We start from the raw sequence: 27370 nt of genomic DNA on the forward strand, positions 1-27370 counted from the left end.
TCATCCAGAGAGAGTCCAGGACAGAACCAGTCTGGAGTGTCCACCAGCACCAGCCGTCTCCCAGACACGTCCCCTCTCTCCTCTTACTCCTCTGGGTCACTGCAGAGGGCTGGCCTGGGCCCCAAACTCCTCTCTGCCAAGGATGGTGTTTCCTGCTGCACTCCTCCCAGCCCCAGTCCTCCCCAGCAGCACCAGTCTCAGCTCAGACACACTGGGGAGACACTGGGGGAGTCTGGACTGCTGCTCTCTCTTCCCACTGCAACACAACACAACACAGCACTGCTCAACACACCAACTCTCTGGACGATGTACAACACAGTGTAAAATATAATATAACATGCATTCGGAAAGTATTCAGATCCCTTGACTTTTTCCACATTTTGTTACGTTACAGCCTTATTCTAAAATTGATTAAATTGTTTTTTCCCTCATCAATCTACACACAATACCCCATAATGACAAAGCAAAAACAGGTTTTTAGATTTTTGTGCAAATTTATTGAAAATAAAAAACGGAAATATCACATTTACATAAGTATTCAGACCCTTTACTAAGTACTTTATTGAAGCACCTTTGGCAGTGATTACAGCCTTGAGTCTTCTTGGGAATGATGCTACAAGTTTGGCACACCTGTGTTTGGCTAGGTTCTCCCATTCTTCTCTGCAGATCCTCTCAAGCTCTGTCAGTTTGAGTGGGGAGCGTAGCTACAGAGCTAGTTTCAGGTTCTCCAGAGATGTTCGATCGGGTTCAAGTCCGGGGATCTGGCTGGGCCACTCAAGGACATTCAGAGACTTGTCCCAAAGCCACTCCTGCATTGCCTTAGCTGTGTGCTTAAGGTCGTTGTCCAGTTGGAAGGTGAACCTTCGCCCCAGTCTGAGGTCCTGAGCGCTCAGGAGCAGGTTTTCATCAAGGATCTCTTGCTGTACTCTCTGTACTCCCTGACCAAGGCCCTTCTCCCCCGATTGCTCAGATTGGTCGGGCGGCCAGCTCTTTGAAGAGTCTTGGTCGTTCCAAACTTCTTCAATTTAAGAATGATGGAGGCCACTGTGTTCTTGGGGACCTTCAGTTCTGCAGAAATATTTTGGTACCCTTCCCCAGATCTGTGCCTCGACACAATCCTGTCTCGGAGCTCTACGGACAATTCCTTAAACCTCATTGCTTGGTTTTTGCTCTGACAGGCACTGTCAACCCTCAGACCTTATATAGACAGGTGTGTGTCTTTCTAAATCCTCTGGTCCTCTGTAGCTCAGCTGGTAGAGCACGGCGCTTGTAACGCCAAGGTAGTGGGTTCGAACCCGGGACCACCCATACACAAAAAAAAATGTATACACGCATGACTGTAAGTCGCTTTGGATAAAAGCGTCTGCTAAATGGCATATTAAATTATTATAAAAAAATCATGTCCAATCAATTGAATTTACCACAGGTGGACTCCAATAAACGTGTAGAAACATCTCAAGAATTATCAATGGAAACAGGATGCACCTGAGCTCAATTTCGAGGCTCAAGTGTCTGAATACTTACATAAATAAGTTAGTTTTGTTTTTTATTTTTGTAAATTTGAAAAAACATCTAAAACCTGTTTTTGCTTTGCCATTATGGGGTAGTGTGTATATTGATGAGGAAAATGTTTTATTTAATCAATTTTAGAAAAGGCTGTAACGTAACAAAATGTGGAAAAAGTCAAGGGGTCTGAATACTTTGGAATGCACTGTCAGCTACATCCATAACTCACTATCTGGAGGAATGAACTCATGCTGTTTGTCCTCATCAGTGGAAGTGTGGGGTCTGTACCTGAGGTCTCTCCTCCCACTGAAACACAACATAGAGAACTGGTCAACATACTGACTCATCAGAGACACATTTAAAAACATAGTATACACAAACTACAAATACATTACACATCCAAGTGAAATATAGATTAATGGAGAAAATAGAGAATATCAAGACTGATGACAGTTTGAGGCATAATTCACCAAGTGAAGGATGGTCCACTATAGACTAGAAACAGTAGGAGAAAGCAGGACAATATTGATAACTCACTGAGTGGAGGATAATTCATGCTCTGTCTCCTCCTGACTGGTATTATGGAACCTGTATATGAGGTGTCTCCATGTTCTAAAACAACAAATAACATCCATTTATAATGGGAACATTTACCTCAGTAACACATGAAGGCACATAGACCTACTTAAGGGTAGTTCTGGGTTTCTCGTGAAATGTTAATGTCAAGTATCATGTATCTCACTCACCAGTCATCAGTGCTGAGGTCTCTCTTCTCAGTCTCTCTACCTCAGTCTTCACATCACATATCTGTTGAGCTGAAATAACAAAGGAGGACTAACATCTGAATTCTATGTTAAAGACTTTAGACAGAAATATGATGCAGAGGGAAAGTATGAAGTGATGTAAAACAATATTCCCAACTCAGAGGAGAGTCTACAATAACCTGAGAATTGAGGAAAGTACAGTAGACTAAATGTATTAATGGTTGTAATAATCTTACCCAGTTCAGCATTTTCATTGTTGACATCCTCCACTTGTTTGTCTCTTTCCTTTAACTGCTTCTTGCTCTCCTCTAGTAGTTTATATTTCTCTTCTAGTTCCTGCCTCCTCTCTTTTAGTTCATTTTCACTCTCTTCCAGTAGTCTGTCCTTCTCTTCCAGTCTGTGGTTCCTGTCCTCTAGTTGAAGGTATTTTTCCTGCAGTAGGACTCTGAAGTTCTCTACTTGGCTGTTCTTGTCCTGCAGGTTCTTTCTCAGTGTCTCTAGTTGAATGTCTCTATCCTTTAGTTGCTTCTCTTTTTGTTCCAGTTGGTTTTCTTTCTCTTCTAATAGTTTATCCCTCTGTCCCATTGTCTGGTTCTTCTCCTCTAGTAGTCTCTCTTTCTCTCTCACTTCCTGGGTCATATCATCCAGTTGTGTGTCTTTCTCCTCTAGTTGTTTCATCATCTCATCTCTTAATATCTCTTTTAATTCTTTTTCCATTTTCAACTCTGAGCGAAAGCAATTAACATATTTAATTGGTTGTTTCATTAATTCAATAGTATGCCTATAAAGACACATTATAATTTGATGGAGGTGGTACAATAATTGTTTTCTACAGTCAACAGTTATCGGAGCTGAACCAACAATCAACTGATCTATTGACTATTTGATTCATTACCAAATGAATTAGTCTGAAAAACGGAATAACATCACTAATAACATCACTAATCACTAAGCCTCCCTACTGTCACGACAAAGCCTATTCCCCTCAGGAGACTAAAAAGATTTGGCATGGGTCCTCAGATCCTCAAAAAATTTCTACAGCTGCACCATCGAGAGCATCCTGACTGGTTGCATCACCGCCTGGTATGGCAACTGCTTGGCCTCTGACCGCAAGGCACTACAGAGGGTAGTGCGTACGCCCAGTACATCACTGGGGCAAAGCTCCCTGCCATCCAGGACCTCTATACCAGGCGGTGTCAGAGGAAGGCCCTCAAAATTGTCAAAGACTCCAGCCACCCTAGTCATAGACTGTTCTCTCTGCTACCGCACGTGGAAGCGGTACCGGAGTGCCAAGTCTAGGTCCAAAAGACTTCTCAACAGCTTCTACCCCCAAGCCATAAGACTCCTGAACAGCTAATCATGGCTACCCGGACTATTTGCACTGCCCCCCCACCCCATCCTGTTTACGCTGCTGCTACTCTGTTAAGTATTTATGCATAGTCACTTTAACTCTACCCACATGTACATATTACCTCAACTACCTCAACTAGCCGGTGCCCCCGCACATTGACTCTGCAACGGTACCCCCTGTATATATAGCCTCCCTACTGTCACTTTATTTTACTGTATATATAGCCTCCCTACTGTCACTTTATTTTACTTCTGCTCTTTTTTTTTTTCTCAACACTTTTTTGTTGTTGTTTTATTCTTACTTTTTTGTTTAAAATAAATGCACTGTTGGTTAAGGGCTGTAAGTAAGCATTTCACTGCAATGTCTGCACCTGTTGTATTCGGCGCATGTGACCAATAAAATTTGATTTGATTTGATTTGATGTTCCCTGAACCAATCCTCTCTCCTCCAGACTCTCTCATACTTACCAAGCTCAACAGCTGATGCCTCCCTCTTCAGCTTGTTCTCCTGGGTCTCATGTTGTAAATACACTGAACCTGACAATATGGTGTAAAAAAGAGAGGTGAGATCTGTCTGGTAGACTACATCACTATATACAGAACAAACAGGACCAATAAGATTTCTCCTGTCACTCAAGCCTCTGTCACGCCCTGGCCTTGAGAGGCCGGTTGTCTTTAGTTGGTCAGGGCGTGAGTATCTATGTTGTATATTCTATGTTTATGTTCTAGTTATTCTATTTCTATGTCTGGCCGGGTATGATTCCCAATCAGAGGCAGCTGTCGCTCATTGTCTCTGATTGGGGATCATACTTAGGTAGCCTATTGCCTACTGTGTATTGTGGGATCTTGTTCCTGTTAGGCCTGTATGTGTATAACCCTTGGGACTTCACGTTACGTTGTTTCTTGTTTTGTTATATGTTTATTGAGGTAATAAACATGTACGCTTTCATGCTGCACCTTGGTCCGACCAGTCTCTCAACGTTCGTGACAGAAGATCCCACCAAACGAGGACCAAGCATCGTGGCCAGGAGCAGACATCCTGGACATGGGAGGAGATCCTGGATGGTAAGGGATCTTGGACATGGGAGGATGGGGGTTCCCATCATGGGGGTTCCCATCGCCGTCCGTGGGAACAGACAGAGGAAGCCCGGGTGGAAAGGAGCAACGGCGACGGCGCCGGCCGAGGAGGAAGCCCGAGAGAAAGCCCCAATCAATTTTTTTGGGGGCTAAAGGGGTGGTCGGGGATCGAGAGAGAAGAGCCCCGACCACTGCACCCGGTGGGGTTCCAGTTGGAGTCCCTACGACCATGGGAACAGGAATGGGAACAGTTTTACACTGAGGAGTTGGAGGATGACGACGTACGACGAGTTTCTGTTCCCTAACTCATGGGGGGCTCCCGGAGGAGTCCTCACTGGAGGATGATTGGGCACGAGAGTAAAGGACTGGTACAGTCGTAGACCTCCAGCGCCGGTTCCCAGTCCGGTACGCCTCGTGCCTGCTTCTCGCACCCAAGCCAGTGGTGCGTGTTCCCAGTCCGGTAAGGTCCGTGCCTGCTGCTCGCACCAAGCTAGTGGTGCGTGTTCCCAATCCGCACGGCCCGTGCCTGCTCCCCGCACCTTAACCAGTGGTGCGTGTATCCAGTCCTGTACGGCCCGTACCTGCACCTCGCACCAAACCAGTGGTGCGTGTTCCCCAGTCCGGTACGGCCCGTACCTGCTCCTCGCACCAAACCAGTGGTGCGTGTCGCCAGCCCGGTACGCCCCGTACCTGCTCCCCGCACCAGGCCAGTGGTGCGTGTTCCCAGTCCGGTACGGCCCGTGCCTGCTCCTCGCATCCAAGCCAGTGGTGCGTGTTCCCAGTCCGGGTACGGCCCATGCCTGCTCCTCGCACCAGACCAGTGGTGTGTGTCCCCAGTCCGGCCCGGCCCGTTCCTGCTCCTCGCACCAGACCTGTGGTGCGTGTCTCCAGTCCGGCCCAGCCCGTTCCACCGGTGCCCAGTCCAGCTCCGGTCAGCGGCTCCATTCCGGAGCCAGAGTAATACGCTCCATGGGGTCCAGTTCAGCTCCGGTCAGCGGCTCCACTCCGGAGCCAGAGTAGTCCGCTCCACCGGGGTCCAGTTCAGTTCCGGTCAGCGGCTCCACTCCGGGAGTCAGAGCAGTCCGCTCCACCGGTGCCCACACCAGGGTCCAGACAGGGCTTGGTGCATCGTGGGGGGATTGCCGATCCAGGCCCAGACGTCAGCCCCTCTCCAGGTTCGGGGTCTCCCACACCAGGGTCCAGACAGGGCTTGGTGCATTGTGGGAGGAAGGAGAGGGGAAGCATCTACGTTGTATGTTTATTGAGGTAATAAACATGTACGCTTTTCACGCTGCACCTTGGTCCTACCCGTCTCGCAACGCTCGTGACAGCCTCCCTCATGTAGGGACTGTGGGCACCAATGAGATCTGGATAACTTAATTAATAATGTTTTTTTAATATAGGTCAATCTCTAAAATAAATATTATTTTCATTTTTTTGTTAACCAGCATTGGTCTCTTTAGAAGATACTGTATAGTGTGTCAGGAGGCTGAGTTATATGGAATATACATTCAGTAGAATTTGAAGAACAAATATATATCAAATTTCAACCTACCTTGAGAACATTTGGGGAGAGTATTGATAAATATAAAGAAACTGATTTAATTTGTAGCCTTGAAGAAGACACACTGCTGTTCACAAGGCCTGTACTTAATCATAGTATCAGATTAACACTCTGGTCTGTTCATTGTCTTGTGTTATTGGTTGTCAATAAACAAAACAGACAAATAAGTAATTACTCACTCTTTTCTGATCATCCATTATCCAAGATGGAGAGTCATGAATAATGATCATGTAAAACAGAATGCATTAGTTATTATTGTTCATTGAATTTCTGTCTCATTACATAATTTAATGAAATATCATACATCATATTGGAATGATTGTTCATCACATTCATTACTAATGTACATCTAGGGAAAGGGATGTAAGCTGCGCTACTATGTGAGCAGTCTGAGAATGACTGAATGCTTCATACTATGATATCAAGCTGAATTCAAGCTGTTCCATTTTTATTTTGGTGTGCGAATTGTTGTGGGAGGGCTATGTGAAATGTTGAGCTATATGGCATACATAGTGTGGGAGGGCTATGGTATTGCTCCTGATCATCGATTATCCAAGATGGAGAGTAATGAATAATGATAATGTATAACAAAATGTATGAGTTATTACAGTTATATTCGATCCAATTTCTGTCACATTACATTATTCAATCAAATACCATATATTTTATTGCAAAGACTGTTCATCACATTCATTGCTAATGTACATCTAGGGAAAGGGATGTAATCAGTGCTACTATGTGAGCAGTCTGAGAATGACTGAATGCTTCATACTAGGACATTAAACTGAACTCAAGCTGATTCCGTGTTAATTTTGGAGTGTGAAATGTTGAGATCTATGTCAGATATTTTGTGGAGGGCTATGGTATGTAAATTCAGGATAATTTGAAGAACATCTACACATCATAATCCAACCTAGCTTCAGAACATTTGGGGAGAGTATTGATAAATGTAAAGAAACAAATTTAATTTGTAGCCTTGAAGAAGACACACTGCTGTTCACAAGGACTGTACTTAATCATAGTATCAGATTAACACTCTGGTCTGTTCTTTGTCTTGTGTTATTGGTTGTCAATAAACAAAAAGAAGAATAAGTAATTACTCACCAAGTGCTGATCATCCATTATCCAAGATGGAGAGTCATGAATAATGATCATGTAAAACAGAATGCATTAGTTATTATTGTTCATTGAATTTCTGTCTCATTACATAATTTAATGAAATACCATACATCATATTGGAATGATTGTTCATCACATTCATTACTAATGTACATCTAGGGAAAGGGATGTAAGCAGCGCTACTATGTGAGCAGTCTGAGAATGACTGAATGCTTCATACTATGACATCAAGCTGAATTCAAGCTGTTCCATATATATTTTGGTGTGTGAATTGTTGAACTATATGGCATAGATATTGTGGGAGGGCTATGGTATTGCTCCTGATCATCCATTATCCAAGATGGAGAGTATTGAATAATGATAATGTATAACAAAATGTATGAGTTATTACAGTTACATTCGATCCAATTTCTGTCACATTACATTATTCAATCAAATACCATATATTTTACTGCAATGACTGTTCATCACATTCATTACTAATGTGCATCTAGGGAAAGGGATGTAATCAGTGCTACTATGTGAGCAGTCTTAGAATGTCTGAATGCTTCATACTAGGACATCTAGCTGAATTCAAGCTGATTCCATGTTAATTTTGGAGTGTGAAATGTTGACCTCTATGGCAGATATTTTGTGGGAGGGCTATGTGAAATGTTGAACTCTGTGGCAGATATGTTGTGGTAGGGCTATGTTATGTACATTCCTTGAGAATATTTGGGGAGAGTATTGATAAATGTAAAGAAACTGATTTAATTTGTAGCCTTGAAGAAGACACACTGCTGTTCACAAGGACTGTACTTCTTTATAGTATCAGATTAACACTCTGGTCTGTTATTTTTCTTGTGTTATTGGTTGTCAATAAACAAAAAGACATAAGTAATTACTCACGGTCTTCAGATCATCCATTATCCAAGATGGAGAGTCATGAATAATGATCATGTAAAACAGAATGCATTAGTTATAATTGATCATTGAATTTCTGTCTCATTACATAAATTAATGAAATACCATACATCATATTGGAATGATTGTTCACCACATTCATTACTAATGTACATCTAGGGAAAGGGATGTAAGCTGCGCTACTATGTGAGCAGTCAAAGAATGACTGAATGCTTCATACTATGATATCAAGCTGAATTCAAGCTGTTCCATTTTTTATTTTGGTGTGTGAATTGTTCAGCTCTATGGCAAATATATTGTGGGAGGGCTATGGTATTGCTCCTGATCATCCATTATCCAAGATGGAGAGTATTGAATAATGATAATGTATAACAAAATGTATGAGTTATTACAGTTACATTCGATCCAATTTCTGTCACATTACATTATTCAATCAAATACCAATATTGTATTGCAATGACTGTTCATCACATTCATTGCTAATGTACATCTAGGGAAAGGGGATGTAAGCAGCGCTATGTGAGCAGTCTGAGAATGACTGAATGCTTCATACTATGACATCAAGCTGAATTCAAGCTGTTCCATTTTTATTTTGGTGTGTGAATTGTTGAACTATATGGCATAGATATTGTGGGAGGGCTATGGTATTGCTCCTGATCATCCATTATCCAAGATGGAGAGTATTGAATAATGATAATGTATAACAAAAATGTATGAGTTATTACAGTTACATTCGATCCAATTTCTGTCACATTACATTATTCAATCAAATACCATATATTTTATTGCAATGACTGTTCATCACATTCATTGCTAATGTACATCTAGGGAAACGGATGTAAGCAGCTCTAGGTGAGCAGTCTGAGAATGACTGAATGCTTCATACTATGACATCAAGCTGAATTCAAGCTGTTCCATTTTTATTTTGGTGTGTGAATTGTTGAACTATATGGCATAGATATTGTGGGAGGGCTATGGTATTGCTCCTGATCATCCATTATCCAAGATGGAGAGTAAAGAATAATGATAATGTGTAACAAAATGTATGAGTTTTACAGTTACATTCAATCCCATTTCTGTCACATTACATTATTCAATCAAATACAATACATCATATTGCAATGACTGTTCATCACATTCATTACTAATGTGCATCTAGGGAAAAGGATGTAATCAGTGCTACTATGTGAGCAGTCTTAGAATGTCTGAATGCTTCATACTAGGACATCAAATTGAATTCGAGCTGATTCCGTGTTAATTTTGGAGTGTGAAATGTTGACCTCTATGGCAGATATTTTGTGGGAGGGCTATGGTATGTAAGATCAGGATAATTTGAAGAACATCTATAAATCACAATCCACCCTACCTTGAGAACATTTGGGGGAGAGTACTGATAAATGTAAAATAAAAAACTGATTTAATTTGTAGCCTTGAAGAAGACACACACTGCTGTTCAGAAGACATGTACTTCTTTTATAGCCTCAGATTAACACTCTGCTCTGTTCATTGTCTTGTGTTATTGGTTGTCAATAAACAAAACAGACAAATAAGTAATTACTTACGAATAGCTGATCATCCATTATCCAAGATGGAGAGTCATGAATAATGATCATGTAAAACAGAATGCATTAGTTATTATTGTTCATTGAATTTCTGTCTCATTACATAATTTAATGAAATACCATACATCATATTGGAATGATTGTTCATCACATTCATTACTAATGTACATCTAGGGAAAGGGATATAAGCTGTGCTACTATGTGAGCAGTCAAAGAATGACTGAATGCTTCATACTATGACATCAAGCTGAATTTAAGCTGTTCCATTTTTTATTTTGGTGTGTGAATTGTTGAGCTCTATGGCATAGATATTGTGGGAGGGCTATGGTATTGCTCCCTGATCATCCATTATCCAAGATGGAGAGTAATGAATAATGATAATGTATAACAAAATGTATGAGTTATTACAGTTACATTCGATCCAATTTCTGTCACATTACATTATTCAATCAAATACCATATATTTTATTGCAATGACTGTTCATCACATTCATTGCTAATGTACATCTAGGGAAAGGGATGTAAGCAGCGCTAGTGAGCAGTCTGAGAATGACTGAATGCTTCATACTATGACATCAAGCTGAATTCAAGCTGTTCCATTTTTATTTTGGTGTGTGAATTGTATAGCTCTATGGCATAGATATTGTGGGAGGGCTATGGTATTGCTCCTGATCATCCATTATCCAAGATGGAGAGTAATGAATAATGATAATGTATAACAAAATGTATGAGTTATTACAGTTACATTCGATCCAATTTCTGTCACATTACATTATTCAATCAAATACCATATATTTTATTGCAATGACTGTTCATCACATTCATTGCTAATGTACATCTAGGGAAAGGGATGTAAGCAGCTCTAGGTGAGCAGTCTGAGAACGACTGAATGCTTCATACTATGACATCAAGCTGAATTCAAGCTGTTCCATTTTTATTTTGGTGTGTGAATTGTTGTGGGAGGGCTATGGAAATGTTGAGCTATATGGCATACATAGTGTGGGAGGGCTATTGTATTGCTCCTGATAATCCATTATCCAAGATGGGGAGTAATGAATAATGATAATGTATAACAAAATGTATGAGTTATTACAGTAACATTCAATCCCATTTCTGTCACATTACATTATTCAATCAAATACCATACATCATATTGCAATGACTGTTCATCACATTCATTACTAATGTACATCTAGGGAAAGGGATGTAATCAGTGGTACTATGTGAGCAGTCTTAGAATGTCTGAATGCTTCATACTAGGACATCAAATTGAATTCGAGCTGATTCCGTGTCAATTTTGGAGTGTGAAATGTTGACCTCTATGGCAGAAATCTTGTGGGAGGGCTATGGTATGTAAATTCAGGATAATTTGAAGAACATCTATACATCACAATCCACCCTACCTTGAGAACATTTGGGGAGAGTATTGATAAATGTAAAGAAACTGATTTAATTTGTAGCCTTGAAGAAGACACACTGCTGTTCACAAGGCCTGTACTTCTTTATAGTATCAGATTAACACTCTGGTCTGTTCTTTTTCTTGTGTTATAGGTTGTCAATAAACAAAAAGACAAAATAAGTAATTACTTACGCCGTTCTGATCATCCATTATCCAAGATGGAGAGTCATGAAAAATTATCATGTAAAACAGAATGCATTAGTTATAATTTATCATTGAATTTCTGTCTCATTACATAATTTAATGAAATACCATACATCATATTGGAATGACTGTTCATCAAATTTATTACTAATGTACATCTAGGGAAGGTGATGTAAGCAGCGCAACTATGTGAGCAGTCTGAGAATGACTGAATGCTTCATACTATGACATCAAGCTGAATTTAAGCTGTTCCATTTTTTATTTTGGTGTGTGAATTGTTGTGGGAGGGCTATGTGAAATGTTGAGCTATATGGCATACATAGTGTGGGAGGGCTATGGTATTGCTCCTGATAATCCATTATCCAAGATGGAGAGTAATGAATCATGATAATGTATAACAAAATGTATGAGTTATTACAGTTACATTCGATCCAATTTCTGTCACATTACATTATTCAATCAAATACCATACATCATATCGCAATGACTGTTCATCACATTCATTACTAATGTGTTTCTAAGGAAAGGGATGTAATCAGTGCTACTATGTGAGCAGTCTTAGAATGACTGAATGCTTCATACTATGACATCAAGCTGAATTCAAGCTGTTCCATTTTATTTTGGTGTGTGAATTGTTGAGCTCTATGGCATATATATTGTTGGAGGGCTATGATATTGCTCTTGATCATCCATTATCCAAGATGGAGAGTAATTAATAATGATAATGTATAACAAAATGTATGAGTTATTACAGTAACATTCAATCCCATTTCTGTCACATTACATTATTCAATCAAATACCATATATCATATTGCAATGACTGTTCTTCACATGCATTCCTAATGTACATCTAGGGAAAGTTTTGTAATCAGTGCTACTACGTGAGCAGTCTGAGAATGTCTGAATGCTTCATACTAGGACATCAAGCTGAATTCAAGCTGATTCCGTGTTAATTTTGGAGTGTGAAATGTTGAGATCTATGGCAGATTTATTGTGGGAAGGCAATGTGAAATGTTGACCTTTATGGCATATATTTTGTGGGAGGGCTATGGTATGTAAATTCCTTGAGAATATTTGGGGAGAGTATTGATAAATGTAAAGAAACTGATTTAATTTGTAGCCTTGAAGAAGACACACTGCTGTTCACAAGGCCTGTACTTCTTTATAGTATCAGATTAACACTCTGGTCTGTTCTTTTCTTGTGTTATAGGTTGTCAATAAACAAAAAGGACAAAATAAGTAATTACTTACGCCATTCTGATCATCCATTATCCAAGATGGAGAGTCATGAAAAATTATCATGTAAAACAGAATGCATTAGTTATAATTTCTCATTGAATTTCTGTCTCATTACATAATTTAATGAAATACCATACATCATATTGGAATGACTGTTCATCAAATTTATTACTAATGTACATCTAGGGGAAGGTGATGTAAGCAGCGCAACTATGTGAGCAGTCTGAGAATGACTGAATGCTTCATACTATGACATCAAGCTGAATTCAAGCTGTTCCATTTTTATTTTGGTGTGTGAATTGTTGAGCTCTATGGCATAGATATTGTGGGAGGGCTATGGTATTGCTCCTGATCATCCATTATCCAAGATGGAGAGTAATGAATAATGATAATGTATAACAAAATGAATGAGTTATTACAGTTACATTCGATCCAATTTCTGTCACATTACATTATTCAATCAAATACCATATATTTTATTGCAATGACTGTTCATCACATTCATTGCTAATGTACATCTAGGGAAAGGGATGTAAGCAGCGCTATGTGAGCAGTCTGAGAATGACTGAATGCTTCATACTATGACATCAAGCTGAATTTAAGCTGTTCCATTTTTTATTTTGGTGTGTGAATTGTTGTGGGAGGGCTATGTGAAATGTTGAGCTATATGGCATACATAGTGTGGGAGGGCTATGGTATTGCTCCTGATAATCCATTATCCAAGATGGAGAGTAATGAATAATGATAATGTGTAACAAAATGTATGAGTTTTACAGTTACATTCAATCCCATTTCTGTCACATTATATTATTCAATCAAATACAATACATCATATTGCAATGACTGTTCATCACATTCATTACTAATGTGCATCTAGGGAAAGGGATGTAATCAGTGCTACTATGTGAGCAGTCTTAGAATGTCTGAATGCTTCATACTAGGACATCAAATTGAATTCGAGCTGATTCCGTGTCAATTTTGGAGTGTGAAATGTTGACCTCTATGGCAGAAATCTTGTGGGAGGGCTATGGTATGTAAATTCAGGATAATTTGAAGAACATCTATACATCACAATCCACCCTACCTTGAGAACATTTGGGGAGAGTATTGATAAATGTAAAGAAACTGATTTAATTTGTAGCCTTGAAGAAGACACACTGCTGTTCACAAGGCCTGTACTTCTTTATAGTATCAGATTAACACTCTGGTCTGTTCTTTTTCTTGTGTTATAGGTTGTCAATAAACAAAAAAGACAAAATAAGTAATTACTTACGCCGTTCTGATCATCCATTATCCAAGATGGAGAGTCATGAAAAATTATCATGTAAAACAGAATGCATTAGTTATAATTTATCATTGAATTTCTGTCTCATTACATAATTTAATGAAATACCATACATCATATTGGAATGACTGTTCATCAAATTTATTACTAATGTACATCTAGGGAAGGTGATGTAAGCAGCGCAACTATGTGAGCAGTCTGAGAATGACTGAATGCTTCATACTATGACATCAAGCTGAATTCAAGCTGTTCCATTTTTATTTTGGTGTGTGAATTGTTGAGCTCTATGGCATAGATATTGTGGGAGGGCTATGGTATTGCTCCTGATCATCCATTATCCAAGATGGAGAGTAATGAATAATGATAATGTATAACAAAATGAATGAGTTATTACAGTTACATTCGATCCAATTTCTGTCACATTACATTATTCAATCAAATACCATATATTTTATTGCAATGACTGTTCATCACATTCATTGCTAATGTACATCTAGGGAAAGGGATGTAAGCAGCGCTATGTGAGCAGTCTGAGAATGACTGAATGCTTCATACTATGACATCAAGCTGAATTTAAGCTGTTCCATTTTTATTTTGGTGTGTGAATTGTTGTGGGAGGGCTATGTGAAATGTTGAGCTATATGGCATACATAGTGTGGGAGGGCTATGGTATTGCTCCTGATAATCCATTATCCAAGATGGAGAGTAATGAATAATGATAATGTGTAACAAAATGTATGAGTTTTACAGTTACATTCAATCCCATTTCTGTCACATTACATTATTCAATCAAATACAATACATCATATTGCAATGACTGTTCATCACATTCATTACTAATGTGCATCTAGGGAAAGGGATGTAATCAGTGCTACTATGTGAGCAGTCTTAGAATGTCTGAATGCTTCCATACTAGGACATCAAATTGAATTCGAGCTGATTCCGTGTCAATTTTGGAGTGTGAAATGTTGACCTCTATGGCAGAAATCTTGTGGGAGGGCTATGGTATGTAAATTCAGGATAATTTGAAGAACATCTATACATCACAATCCACCCTACCTTGAGAACATTTGGGGAGAGTATTGATAAATGTAAAGAAACTGATTTAATTTGTAGCCTTGAAGAAGACACACTGCTGTTCACAAGGCCTGTACTTCTTTATAGTATCAGATTAACACTCTGGTCTGTTCTTTTTCTTGTGTTATAGGTTGTCAATAAACAAAAAGACAAAATAAGTAATTACTTACGCCGTTCTGATCATCCATTATCCAAGATGGAGAGTCATGAAAAATTATCATGTAAAACAGAATGCATTAGTTATAATTTATCATTGAATTTCTGTCTCATTACATAATTTAATGAAATACCATACATCATATTGGAATGACTGTTCATCAAATTTATTACTAATGTACATCTAGGGGAAGGTGATGTAAGCAGCGCAACTATGTGAGCAGTCTGAGAATGACTGAATGCTTCATACTATGACATCAAGCTGAATTCAAGCTGTTCCATTTTTATTTTGGTGTGTGAATTGTTGAGCTCTATGGCATAGATATTGTGGGAGGGCTATGGTATTGCTCCTGATCATCCATTATCCAAGATGGAGAGTAATGAATAATGATAATGTATAACAAAATGAATGAGTTATTACAGTTACATTCGATCCAATTTCTGTCACATTACATTATTCAATCAAATACCATATATTTTATTGCAATGACTGTTCATCACATTCATTGCTAATGTACATCTAGGGAAAGGGATGTAAGCAGCGCTATGTGAGCAGTCTGAGAATGACTGAATGCTTCATACTATGACATCAAGCTGAATTTAAGCTGTTCCATTTTTATTTTGGTGTGTGAATTGTTGTGGGAGGGCTATGTGAAATGTTGAGCTATATGGCATACATAGTGTGGGAGGGCTATGGTATTGCTCCTGATAATCCATTATCCAAGATGGAGAGTAATGAATAATGATAATGTGTAACAAAATGTATGAGTTTTACAGTTACATTCAATCCCATTTCTGTCACATTACATTATTCAATCAAATACAATACATCATATTGCAATGACTGTTCATCACATTCATTACTAATGTGCATCTAGGGAAAGGGATGTAATCAGTGCTACTATGTGAGCAGTCTTAGAATGTCTGAATGCTTCATACTAGGACATCAAATTGAATTAGAGCTGATTCCGTGTCAATTTTGGAGTGTGAAATGTTGACCTCTATGGCAGAAATCTTGTGGGAGGGCTATGGTATGTAAATTCAGGATAATTTGAAGAACATCTATACATCACAATCCACCCTACCTTGAGAACATTTGGGGAGAGTATTGATAAATGTAAAGAAACTGATTTAATTTGTAGCCTTGAAGAAGACACACTGCTGTTCACAAGGCCTGTACTTCTTTATAGTATCAGATTAACACTCTGGTCTGTTCTTTTCTTGTGTTATAGGTTGTCAATAAACAAAAAAAGACAAAATAAGTAATTACTTACGCCCGTTCTGATCATCCATTATCCAAGATGGAGAGTCATGAAAAATTATCATGTAAAACAGAATGCATTAGTTATAATTTATCATTGAATTTCTGTCTCATTACATAATTTAATGAAATACCATACATCATATTGGAATGACTGTTCATCAAATGTATTACTAATGTACATCTAGGGAAGGTGATGTAAGCAGCGCAACTATGTGAGCAGTCTGAGAATGACTGAATGCTTCATACTATGACATCAAGCTGAATTCAAGCTGTTCCATTTTTATTTTGGTGTGTGAATTGTTGAGCTCTATGGCATAGATATTGTGGGAGGGCTATGGTATTGCTCCTGATCATCCATTATCCAAGATGGAGAGTAATGAATAATGATAATGTATAACAAAATGAATGAGTTATTACAGTTACATTCGATCCAATTTCTGTCACATTACATTATTCAATCAAATACCATATATTTTATTGCAATGACTGTTCATCACATTCATTGCTAATGTACATCTAGGGAAAGGGATGTAAGCAGCGCTATGTGAGCAGTCTGAGAATGACTGAATGCTTCATACTATGACATCAAGCTGAATTCAAGCTGTTCCATTTTTATTTTGGTGTGTGAATTGTTGAGCTCTATGGCATAGATAGTGTGGGAGGGCTATGGTATTGCTCCTGATCATCCATTATCCAAGATGGAGAGTAATGAATAATGATAATGTATAACAAAATGAATGAGTTATTACAGTTACATTCGATCCAATTTCTGTCACATTACATTATTCAATCAAATACCATATATTTTATTGCAATGACTGTTCATCACATTCATTGCTAATGTACATCTAGGGAAAGGGATGTAAGCAGCGCTATGTGAGCAGTCTGAGAATGACTGAATGCTTCATACTATGACATCAAGCTGAATTTAAGCTGTTCCATTTTTATTTTGGTGTGTGAATTGTTGTGGGAGGGCTATGTGAAATGTTGAGCTATATGGCATACATAGTGTGGGAGGGCTATGGTATTGCTCCTGATAATCCATTATCCAAGATGGAGAGTAATGAATAATGATAATGTGTAACAAAATGTATGAGTTTTACAGTTACATTCGATCCAATTTCTGTCACATTACATTATTCAATCAAATACCATATATTTTATTGCAATGACTGTTCATCACATTCATTACTAATGTACATCTAGGGAAAGGGATGTAAACAGTGCTACTATGTGAGCAGTCTGAGAATGACTGAATGCTTCATACTAGGACATCAAACTGAATTCAAGCTGATTCCGTGTTAATTTTGGAGTGTGAAATGTTGAGATCTATGGCAGATATATTGTGGGAGGGCTATGTGAAATGTTGAACTCTGTGGCAGATATTTTGTGGTAGGGCTATGGTATGTAAATTCCTTGAGAATATTTGGGGAGAGTAATGATAAATGTAAAGAAACTGATTTAATTTGTAGCCTTGAAGAAGACACACTGCTGTTCACAAGGCCTGTACTTCTTTATAGTATCAGATTAACACTCTGGTCTGTTCTTTTTCTTGTGTTATAGGTTGTCAATAAACAAAAAGGACAAAATAAGTAATTACTTACGCCATTCTGATCATCCATTATCCAAGATGGAGAGTCATGAAAAATTATCATGTAAAACAGAATGCATTAGTTATAATTTCTCATTGAATTTCTGTCTCATTACATAATTTAATGAAATACCATACATCATATTGGAATGACTGTTCATCAAATGTATTACTAATGTACATCTAGGGAAAGTGATGTAAGCAGCGCAACTATGTGAGCAGTCTGAGAATGACTGAATGCTTCATACTATGACATCAAGCTGAATTCAAGCTGTTCCATTTTTATTTTGGTGTGTGAATTGTTGAGCTCTATGGCATAGATATTGTGGGAGGGCTATGGTATTGCTCCTGATCATCCATTATCCAAGATGGAGAGTAATGAATAATGATAATGTATAACAAAATGTATGAGTTATTACAGTTACATTCGATCCAATTTCTGTCACATTACATTATTCAATCAAATACCATATATTTTATTGCAATGACTGTTCATCACATTCATTGCTAATGTACATCTAGGGAAAGGGATGTAAGCAGCGCTATGTGAGCAGTCTGAGAATGACTGAATGCTTCATACTATGACATCAAGCTGAATTCAAGCTGTTCCATTTTATTTTGGTGTGTGAATTGTTGAGCTCTATGGCATAGATATTGTGGGAGGGCTATGGTATTGCTCCTGATCATCCATTATCCAAGATGGAGAGTAATGAATAATGATAATGTATAACAAAATGTATGAGTTATTACAGTTACATTCGATCCAATTTCTGTCACATTACATTATTCAATCAAATACCATATATTTTATTGCAATGACTGTTCATCACATTCATTGCTAATGTACATCTAGGGAAAGGGATGTAATCAGTGCTACTATGTGAGCAGTCTGAGAATGTCTGAATGCTTCATACTAGGACATCTAGCTGAATTCAAGCTGATTCCATGTTAATTTTGGAGTGTGAAATGTTGAGATCTATGGCAGATATATTGTGGGAGGGCTATGTGAAATGTTGAACTCTGTGGCAGATATTTTGTGGTAGGGCTATGTTATGTAAATTCCTTGAGAATATTTGGGGAGAGTATTGATAAATGTAAAGAAACTGATTGAATTTGTAGCCTTGAAGAAGATACACTGCTTTTCACAAGTACTTCTTTATAGTATCAGATTAACACTCTGGTCTGTTCTTTTTCTTGTGTTATAGGTTGTCAATAAACAAAAAAGACAAAATAAGTAATTACTTACGCAATTCTGATCATCCATTATCCAAGATGGAGAGTCATGAATAATTATCATGTAAAACAGAATGCATTAGTTATAATTGATTATTGAATTTCTGTCTCATTACATAATTTAATGAAATACCATACATCATATTGGAATGACTGTTCATCAAATGTATTACTAATGTACATCTAGGGAAAGTGATGTAAGCAGCGCAACTATGTGAGCAGTCTGAGAATGACTGAATGCTTCATACTATGACATCAAGCTGAATTCAAGCTGTTCCATTTTTATTTTGGTGTGTGAATTGTTGAGCTCTATGGCATAGATATTGTGGGAGGGCTATGGTATTGCTCCTGATCATCCATTATCCAAGATGGAGAGTAATGAATAATGATAATGTATAACAAAATGTATGAGTTATTACAGTTACATTCGATCCAATTTCTGTCACATTACATTATTCAATCAAATACCATATATTTTATTGCAATGACTGTTCATCACATTCATTGCTAATGTACATCTAGGGAAAGGGATGTAAGCAGCGCTATGTGAGCAGTCTGAGAATGACTGAATGCTTCATACTATGACATCAAGCTGAATTCAAGCTGTTCCATTTTTATTTTGGTGTGTGAATTGTTGAGCTCTATGGCATAGATATTGTGGGAGGGCTATGGTATTGCTCCTGATCATCCATTATCCAAGATGGAGAGTAATGAATAATGATAATGTATAACAAAATGAATGAGTTATTACAGTTACATTCGATCCAATTTCTGTCACATTACATTATTCAATCAAATACCATATATTTTATTGCAATGACTGTTCATCACATTCATTGCTAATGTACATCTAGGGAAAGGGATGTAAGCAGCGCTATGTGAGCAGTCTGAGAATGACTGAATGCTTCATACTATGACATCAAGCTGAATTTAAGCTGTTCCATTTTTATTTTGGTGTGTGAATTGTTGTGGGAGGGCTATGTGAAATGTTGAGCTAAATGGCATACATAGTGTGGGAGGGTTATGGTATTGCTCCTGATAATCCATTATCCAAGATGGAGAGTAATGAATAATGATAATGTGTAACAAAATGTATGAGTTTTACAGTTACATTCAATCCCATTTCTGTCACATTACATTATTCAATCAAATACAATACATCATATTGCAATGACTGTTCATCACATTCATTACTAATGTGCATCTAGGGAAAGGGATGTAATCAGTGCTACTATGTGAGCAGTCTTAGAATGTCTGAATGCTTCATACTAGGACATCAAATTGAATTCGAGCTGATTCCGTGTTAATTTTGGAGTGTGAAATGTTGACCTCTATGGCAGATATTTTGTGGGAGGGCTATGGTATGTAAATTCAGGATAATTTGAAGAACATCTATAAATCACAATCCACCCTACCTTGAGAACATTTGGGGAGAGTACTGATAAATGTAAAATAAAAAACTGATTTAATTTGTAGCCTTGAAGAAGACACACTGCTGTTCAGAAGACATGTACTTCTTTATAGCATCAGATTAACACTCTGCTCTGTTCATTGTCTTGTGTTATTGGTTGTCAATAAACAAAACAGACAAATAAGTAATTACTTACGAATAGCTGATCATCCATTATCCAAGATGGAGAGTCATGAATAATGATCATGTAAAACAGAATGCATTAGTTATTATTGTTCATTGAATTTCTGTCTCATTACATAATTTAATGAAATACCATACATCATATTGGAATGATTGTTCATCACATTCATTACTAATGTACATCTAGGGAAAGGGATATAAGCTGTGCTACTATGTGAGCAGTCAAAGAATGACTGAATGCTTCATACTATGACATCAAGCTGAATTTAAGCTGTTCCATTTTTATTTTGGTGTGTGAATTGTTGTGGGAGGGCTATGTGAAATGTTGAGCTATATGGCATACATAGTGTGGGAGGGCTATGGTATTGCTCCTGATAATCCATTATCCAAGATGGAGAGTAATGAATCATGATAATGTATAACAAAATGTATGAGTTATTACAGTTACATTCGATCCAATTTCTGTCACATTACATTATTCAATCAAATACCATACATCATATCGCAATGACTGTTCATCACATTCATTACTAATGTGTTTCTAGGGAAAGGGATGTAATCAGTGCTACTATGTGAGCAGTCTTAGAATGACTGAATGCTTCATACTATGACATCAAGCTGAATTCAAGCTGTTCCATTTTTATTTTGGTGTGTGAATTGTTGAGCTCTATGGCATAGATATTGTGGGAGGGCTATGGTATTGCTCCTGATCATCCATTATCCAAGATGGAGAGTAATGAATAATGATAATGTATAACAAAATGTATGAGTTATTACAGTTACATTCGATCCAATTTCTGTCACATTACATTATTCAATCAAATACCATATATTTTATTGCAATGACTGTTCATCACATTCATTGCTAATGTACATCTAGGGAAAGGGATGTAATCAGTGCTACTATGTCAGCAGCCTTAGAATGTCTGAATGCTTCATACTAGGACATCTAGCTGAATTCAAGCTGATTCCATGTTAATTTTGGAGTGTGAAATGTTGAGATCTATGGCAGATATATTGTGGGAGGGCTATGTGAAATGTTGAACTCTGTGGCAGATATTTTCTGGTAGGGCTATGGTATGTAAATTCCTTGAGAATATTTGGGGAGAGTATTGATAAATGTAAAGAAACTGATTGAATTTGTAGCCTTGAAGAAGACACACTGCTGTTCACAAGTACTTCTTTATAGTATCAGATTAACACTCTGGTCTGTTCTTTTCTTGTGTTATAGGTTGTCAATAAACAAAAAGACAAAATAAGTAATTACTTACGCCCGTTCTGATCATCCATTATCCAAGATGGAGAGTCATGAAAAATTATAATGTAAAACAGAATGCATTAGTTATAATTTATCATTGAATTTCTGTCTCATTACATAATTTAATGAAATACCATACATCATATTGGAATGACTGTTCATCAAATGTATTACTAATGTACATCTAGGGAAAGGGATGTAAGCAGCGCTATGTGAGCAGTCTGAGAATGACTGAATGCTTCATACTATGACATCAAGCTGAATTTAAGCTGTTCCATTTTTATTTTGGTGTGTGAATTGTTGTGGAGGGCTATGTGAAATGTTGAGCTATATGGCATACATAGTGTGGGAGGGCTATGGTATTGCTCCTGATCATCCATTATCCAAGATGGAGAGTAAGTGAATAATGATAATGTGTAACAAAATGTGTGAGTTTTACAGTTACATTCAATCCCATTTCTGTCACATTACATTATTCAATCAAATACAATACATCATATTGCAATGACTGTTCATCACATTCATTACTAATGTGCATCTAGGGAAAGGGATGTAATCAGTGCTACTATGTGAGCAGTCTTAGAATGTCTGAATGCTTCATACTAGGACATCAAATTGAATTTGAGCTGATTCCGTGTTAATTTTGGAGTGTGAAATGTTGACCTCTATGGCAGAAATCTTGTGGGAGGGGCTATGGTATGTAAATTCAGGATAATTTGAAGAACATCTATACATCACAATCCACCCTACCTTGAGAACATTTGGGGAGAGTATTGATAAATGTAAAGAAACTGATTTAATTTGTAGCCTTGAAGAAGACACGCTGCTGTTCACAAGGCCTGTACTTATTCATAGTATCAGATTAACACTCTGGTCTGTTCATTGTCTTGTGTTATTGGTTGTTAATAAACAAAAAAGCAAATAAGTATTACTCACTCTTTTCTGATCATCCATTATCCAAGATGGAGAGTCATGAATAATGATCATGTAAAACAGAATGCATTAGTTATAATTTATCATTTAATTTCTGTCTCATTACATAATTTAATGAAATACCATACATAATATTGGAATGATTGTTCATCACATTCATTACTAACGTACATCTAGGGAAAGGGATGTAAGCTGCGCTACTATGTGAGCAGTCAGAGAATGACTGAATGCTTCATACTATGACATCAAGCTGAATTCAAGCTGTTCCATTTTTATTTTGGTGTGTGAATTGTTGAGCTCTATGGCATAGATATTGTGGGAGGGCTATGGTATTGCTCCTGATCATCCATTATCCAAGATGGAGAGTAATGAATAATGATAATGTATAACAAAATGTATGAGTTATTACAGTTACATTCGATCCAATTTCTGTCACATTACATTATTCAATCAAATACCATATATTTTATTGCAATGACTGTTCATCACATTCATTGCTAATGTACATCTAGGGAAAGGGATGTAAGCAGCGCTATGTGAGCAGTCTGAGAATGACTGAATGCTTCATACTATGACATCAAGCTGAATTCAAGCTGTTCCATTTTTATTTTGGTGTGTGAATTGTTGAGCTCTATGGCATAGATATTGTGGGAGGGCTATGGTATTGCTCCTGATCATCCATTATCCAAGATGGAGAGTAATGAATAATGATAATGTATAACAAAATGTATGAGTTATTACAGTTACATTCGATCCAATTTCTGTCACATTACATTATTCAATCAAATACCATATATTTTATTGCAATGACTGTTCATCACATTCATTGCTAATGTACATCTAGGTAAAGGGATGTAAGCAGCGCTATGTGAGCAGTCTGAGAATGACTGAATGCTTCATACTATGACATCAAGCTGAATTCAAGCTGTTCCATTTTTATTTTGGTGTGTGAATTGTTGTGGGAGGGCTATGTGAAATGTTGAGCTATATGGCATACATAGTGTGGGAGGGCAATGGTATTGCTCCTGATAATCCATTATCCAAGATGGAGAGTAATGAATAATGATAATGTGTAACAAAATGTATGAGTTTTACAGTTACATTCAATTTCCATTTCTGTCACATTACATTATTCAATCAAATACAATACATCATATTGCAATGACTGTTCATCACATTCATTACTAATGTGCATCTAGGGGAAAGGGATGTAATCAGTGCTACTATGTGAGCAGTCTTATAAATGTCTGAATGCTTCATACTAGGACATCAAATTGAATTCGAGCTGATTCCGTGTTAATTTTGGAGTGTGAAATGTTGACCTCTATGGCAGAAATCTTGTGGGAGGGCTATGGTATGTAAATTCAGGATAATTTGAAGAACATCTATACATCACAATCCACCCTACCTTGAGAACATTTGGGGAGAGTATTGATAAATGTAAAGAAACTGATTTAATTTGTAGCGTTGAAGAAGACACGCTGCTGTTCACAAGGCCTGTACTTATTCATAGTATCAGATTAACACTCTGGTCTGTTCTTTGTCTTGTGTTATTGGTTGTCAATAAATAAAAAAGAAGAATAAGTAATTACTCACCAGGTGCTGATCATCCATTATCAAAGATGGAGAGTCATGAATAATGATCATGTAAAACAGAATGCATTAGTTATTATTGTTCATTGAATTTTTGACTCATTACATAATTTAATGAAATACCATACATCATATTGGAATGATTGTTCATCACATTCATTACTAACGTACATCTAGGGGAAAGGGATGTAAGCTGCGCTTACTATGTGAGCAGTCAGAGAATGACTGAATGCTTCATACTATGACATCAAGCTGAATTCAAGCTGTTCCATTTTTATTTTGGTGTGTGAATTGTTGAGCTCTATGGCATAGATATTGTGGGAGGGCTATGGTATTGCTCCTGATCATCCATTATCCAAGATGGAGAGTAATGAATAATGATCATGTATAACAAAATGTATGAGTTATTACAGTTACATTCGATCCAATTTCTGTCACATTACATTATTCAATCAAATACCATATATTTTATTGCAATGACTGTTCATCACATTCATTGCTAATGTACATCTAGGGAAAGGGATGTAAGCAGCGCTATGTGAGCAGTCTGAGAATGACTGAATGCTTCATACTATGACATTAAACTGAACTCAAGCTGATTCCGTGTTAATTTTGGAGTGTGAAATGTTGAGATCTATGTCAGATATTTTGTGGGAGGGCTATGGTATGTAAATTCAGGATAATTTGAAGAACATCTACACATCATAATCCAACCTAGCTTCAGAACATTTGGGGAGAGTATTGATAAATGTAAAGAAACAGATTTAATTTGTAGCCTTGAAGAAGACACACTGCTGTTCACAAGGACTGTACTTAATCATAGTATTAGATTAACACTCTGGTCTGTTCTTTGTCTTGTGTTATTGGTTGTCAATAAACAAAAAAGAAGAATAAGTAATTACTCACCAAGTGCTGATCATCCATTATCCAAGATGGAGAGTCATGAATAATGATCATGTAAAACAGAATGCATTAGTTATTATTTATTGTTCATTGAATTTCTGTCTCATTACATAATTTAATGAAATACCATACATCATATTGGAATGATTGTTCATCACATTCATTACTAACGTACATCTAGGGAAAGGGATGTAAGCTGCGCTACTATGTGAGCAGTCAGAGAATGACTGAATGCTTCATACTATGACATCAAGCTGAATTCAAGCTGTCCCATTTTTATTTTGGTGTGTGAATTGTTGAGCTCTATGGAATAGATATTGTGGGAGGGCTATGGTATTGCTCCTGATCATCCATTATCCAAGATGGAGAGTAATGAATAATGATAATGTATAAAAAAATGTATGAGTTATTACAGTTACATTCGATCCAATTTCTGTCACATTACATTATTCAATCAAATACCATATATTTTATTGCAATGACTGTTCATCACATTCATTGCTAATGTACATCTAGGGAAAGGGATGTAAGCAGTGCTATGTGAGCAGTCTGAGAATGACTGAATGCTTCATACTATGACATCAAGCTGAATTCAAGCTGTTCCATTTTTATTTTGGTGTGTGAATTGTTGTGGGAGGGCTATGTGAAATGTTGGGCTATATGGCATACATAGTGTGGGAGGGCTATGGTATTGCTCCTGATAATCCATTATCCAAGATGGAGAGTAATGAATAATGATAATGTGTAACAAAATGTATGAGTTTTACAGTTACATTCAATCCCATTTCTGTCAAATTACTGTCAAGGGGTGCTGAAGGTGGGTGTGGTCCATGAATCAAGCGCAGGACGGAAGCTCAGTCCAAAAGACTTTAGTGCAATAATCACGTAGAAAATAAGCACAATAAGTCCGAAGGCGAAAACCACAGCGCACACAGGCGTCAAACAAATGGCGCACAAACATGTGCGAAAACCCTCTCCAAAACACTGGAGGGAAGTACGTAGCTCAACACGAAAACAGAAGAGCAATCACACACAAAGACAAACACAACCAACGAGAACTAAATAGGACACTAACGAGGACTAACAAGACACAGGTGTACAACATAAAGACAAAACCAAACGAACATGAAACATCGATAGTGGCAGCTAGTACTCTGTGGACGACGACCGCCGAAGCCTGCCCGAACCAGGAGGAGGAGCAGCCTCGGCCGAAACCGTGACAGTACCCCCCTTGACGCGCGGCCTCGGGGACGACCAGGAGGACGCGGAGCAGGGCGCGCGGGATGGTCCCGGTGGAACTCCGACAGGAGAGATGGGTCTAGGATGTCCCTCCGCGGCACCCAGCACCGCTCCTCGGGCCGTACCCCTCCCACTCCACGAGATACTGGAGACCCCCATCTGTCTGGAGTCCAAGATGGACCGAACGGTGTACGCCGGAGCCCCTCGATGTCCAGTGGGGGCGGAGGAGTCTCTCCTATCTTATTGTCCTGGAGTGGACCAGCTACCACCGTCCTGAGAAGAGACACATGGAACGAGGGGTTAATATTCTTATACTCAACAGGTAGATGTAACCTATAACACACCTCGTTCAATCTTCTCAGGACTTTAAAGGGCCCCACAAACCGCCGACCCAGCTTCCGGCAGGGCAGGCGGAGGGGGAGGTTTCTGGTAGAGAGCCAGACTCGATCTCTGGGTGCGTACACCGGCCCCCCACTGTGGTGGAGATCGGCGCTCGCCTTGTGACGAAGGACGGCCCGCTGCAGGTGGACGTGGGCAGCGTTCCACGTCTCTTCCG

The 27370-nt window shown here is 38.0% G+C and overlaps 1 protein-coding gene across 1 annotated transcript; it reads right to left on the reverse strand.

The window, feature by feature from the left end:
* Nucleotides 1-96: 96 nt before the first annotated feature.
* Nucleotides 97-8716, reverse strand: LOC123492675 (microtubule-associated protein 1A-like). The gene is made up of 7 exons (XM_045225437.1): nt 8269-8716; nt 4089-4157; nt 2507-2995; nt 2253-2321; nt 2044-2118; nt 1736-1812; nt 97-279 (listed from the first exon to the last, which is right to left on the reverse strand). Exons 3-7 carry the CDS (start codon nt 2985-2987, stop codon nt 97-99), a joined length of 885 nt encoding a protein of 294 aa, XP_045081372.1. The 5' UTR covers nt 2988-2995; nt 4089-4157; nt 8269-8716.
* Between the last annotated feature and the right edge of the window lie 18654 nt (nt 8717-27370).

This window comes from Coregonus clupeaformis, chromosome 15 (assembly GCF_020615455.1).
Source record: "Coregonus clupeaformis isolate EN_2021a chromosome 15, ASM2061545v1, whole genome shotgun sequence".
Classification (NCBI taxonomy): Eukaryota; Metazoa; Chordata; class Actinopteri; order Salmoniformes; family Salmonidae; genus Coregonus; species Coregonus clupeaformis.

What these genes read in the sequence shown, in the direction of transcription:
- LOC123492675 (XM_045225437.1), bottom strand. Translation starts at nt 2,987, where the DNA reads ATGGAAAAAGAATTAAAAGAGATATTAAGAGATGAGATGATGAAACAA. An exon ending in CAATGAAAATGCTGAACTGG is followed by an intron (nt 2,322 to 2,506) that starts GTAAGATTATTA and finishes TTGTTATTTCAG; the next exon opens with CTCAACAGATATGTGATGTG. An exon ending in CATGAATTATCCTCCACTCA is followed by an intron (nt 1,813 to 2,043) that starts GTGAGTTATCAA and finishes GTTGTGTTTCAG; the next exon opens with TGGGAGGAGAGACCTCAGGT.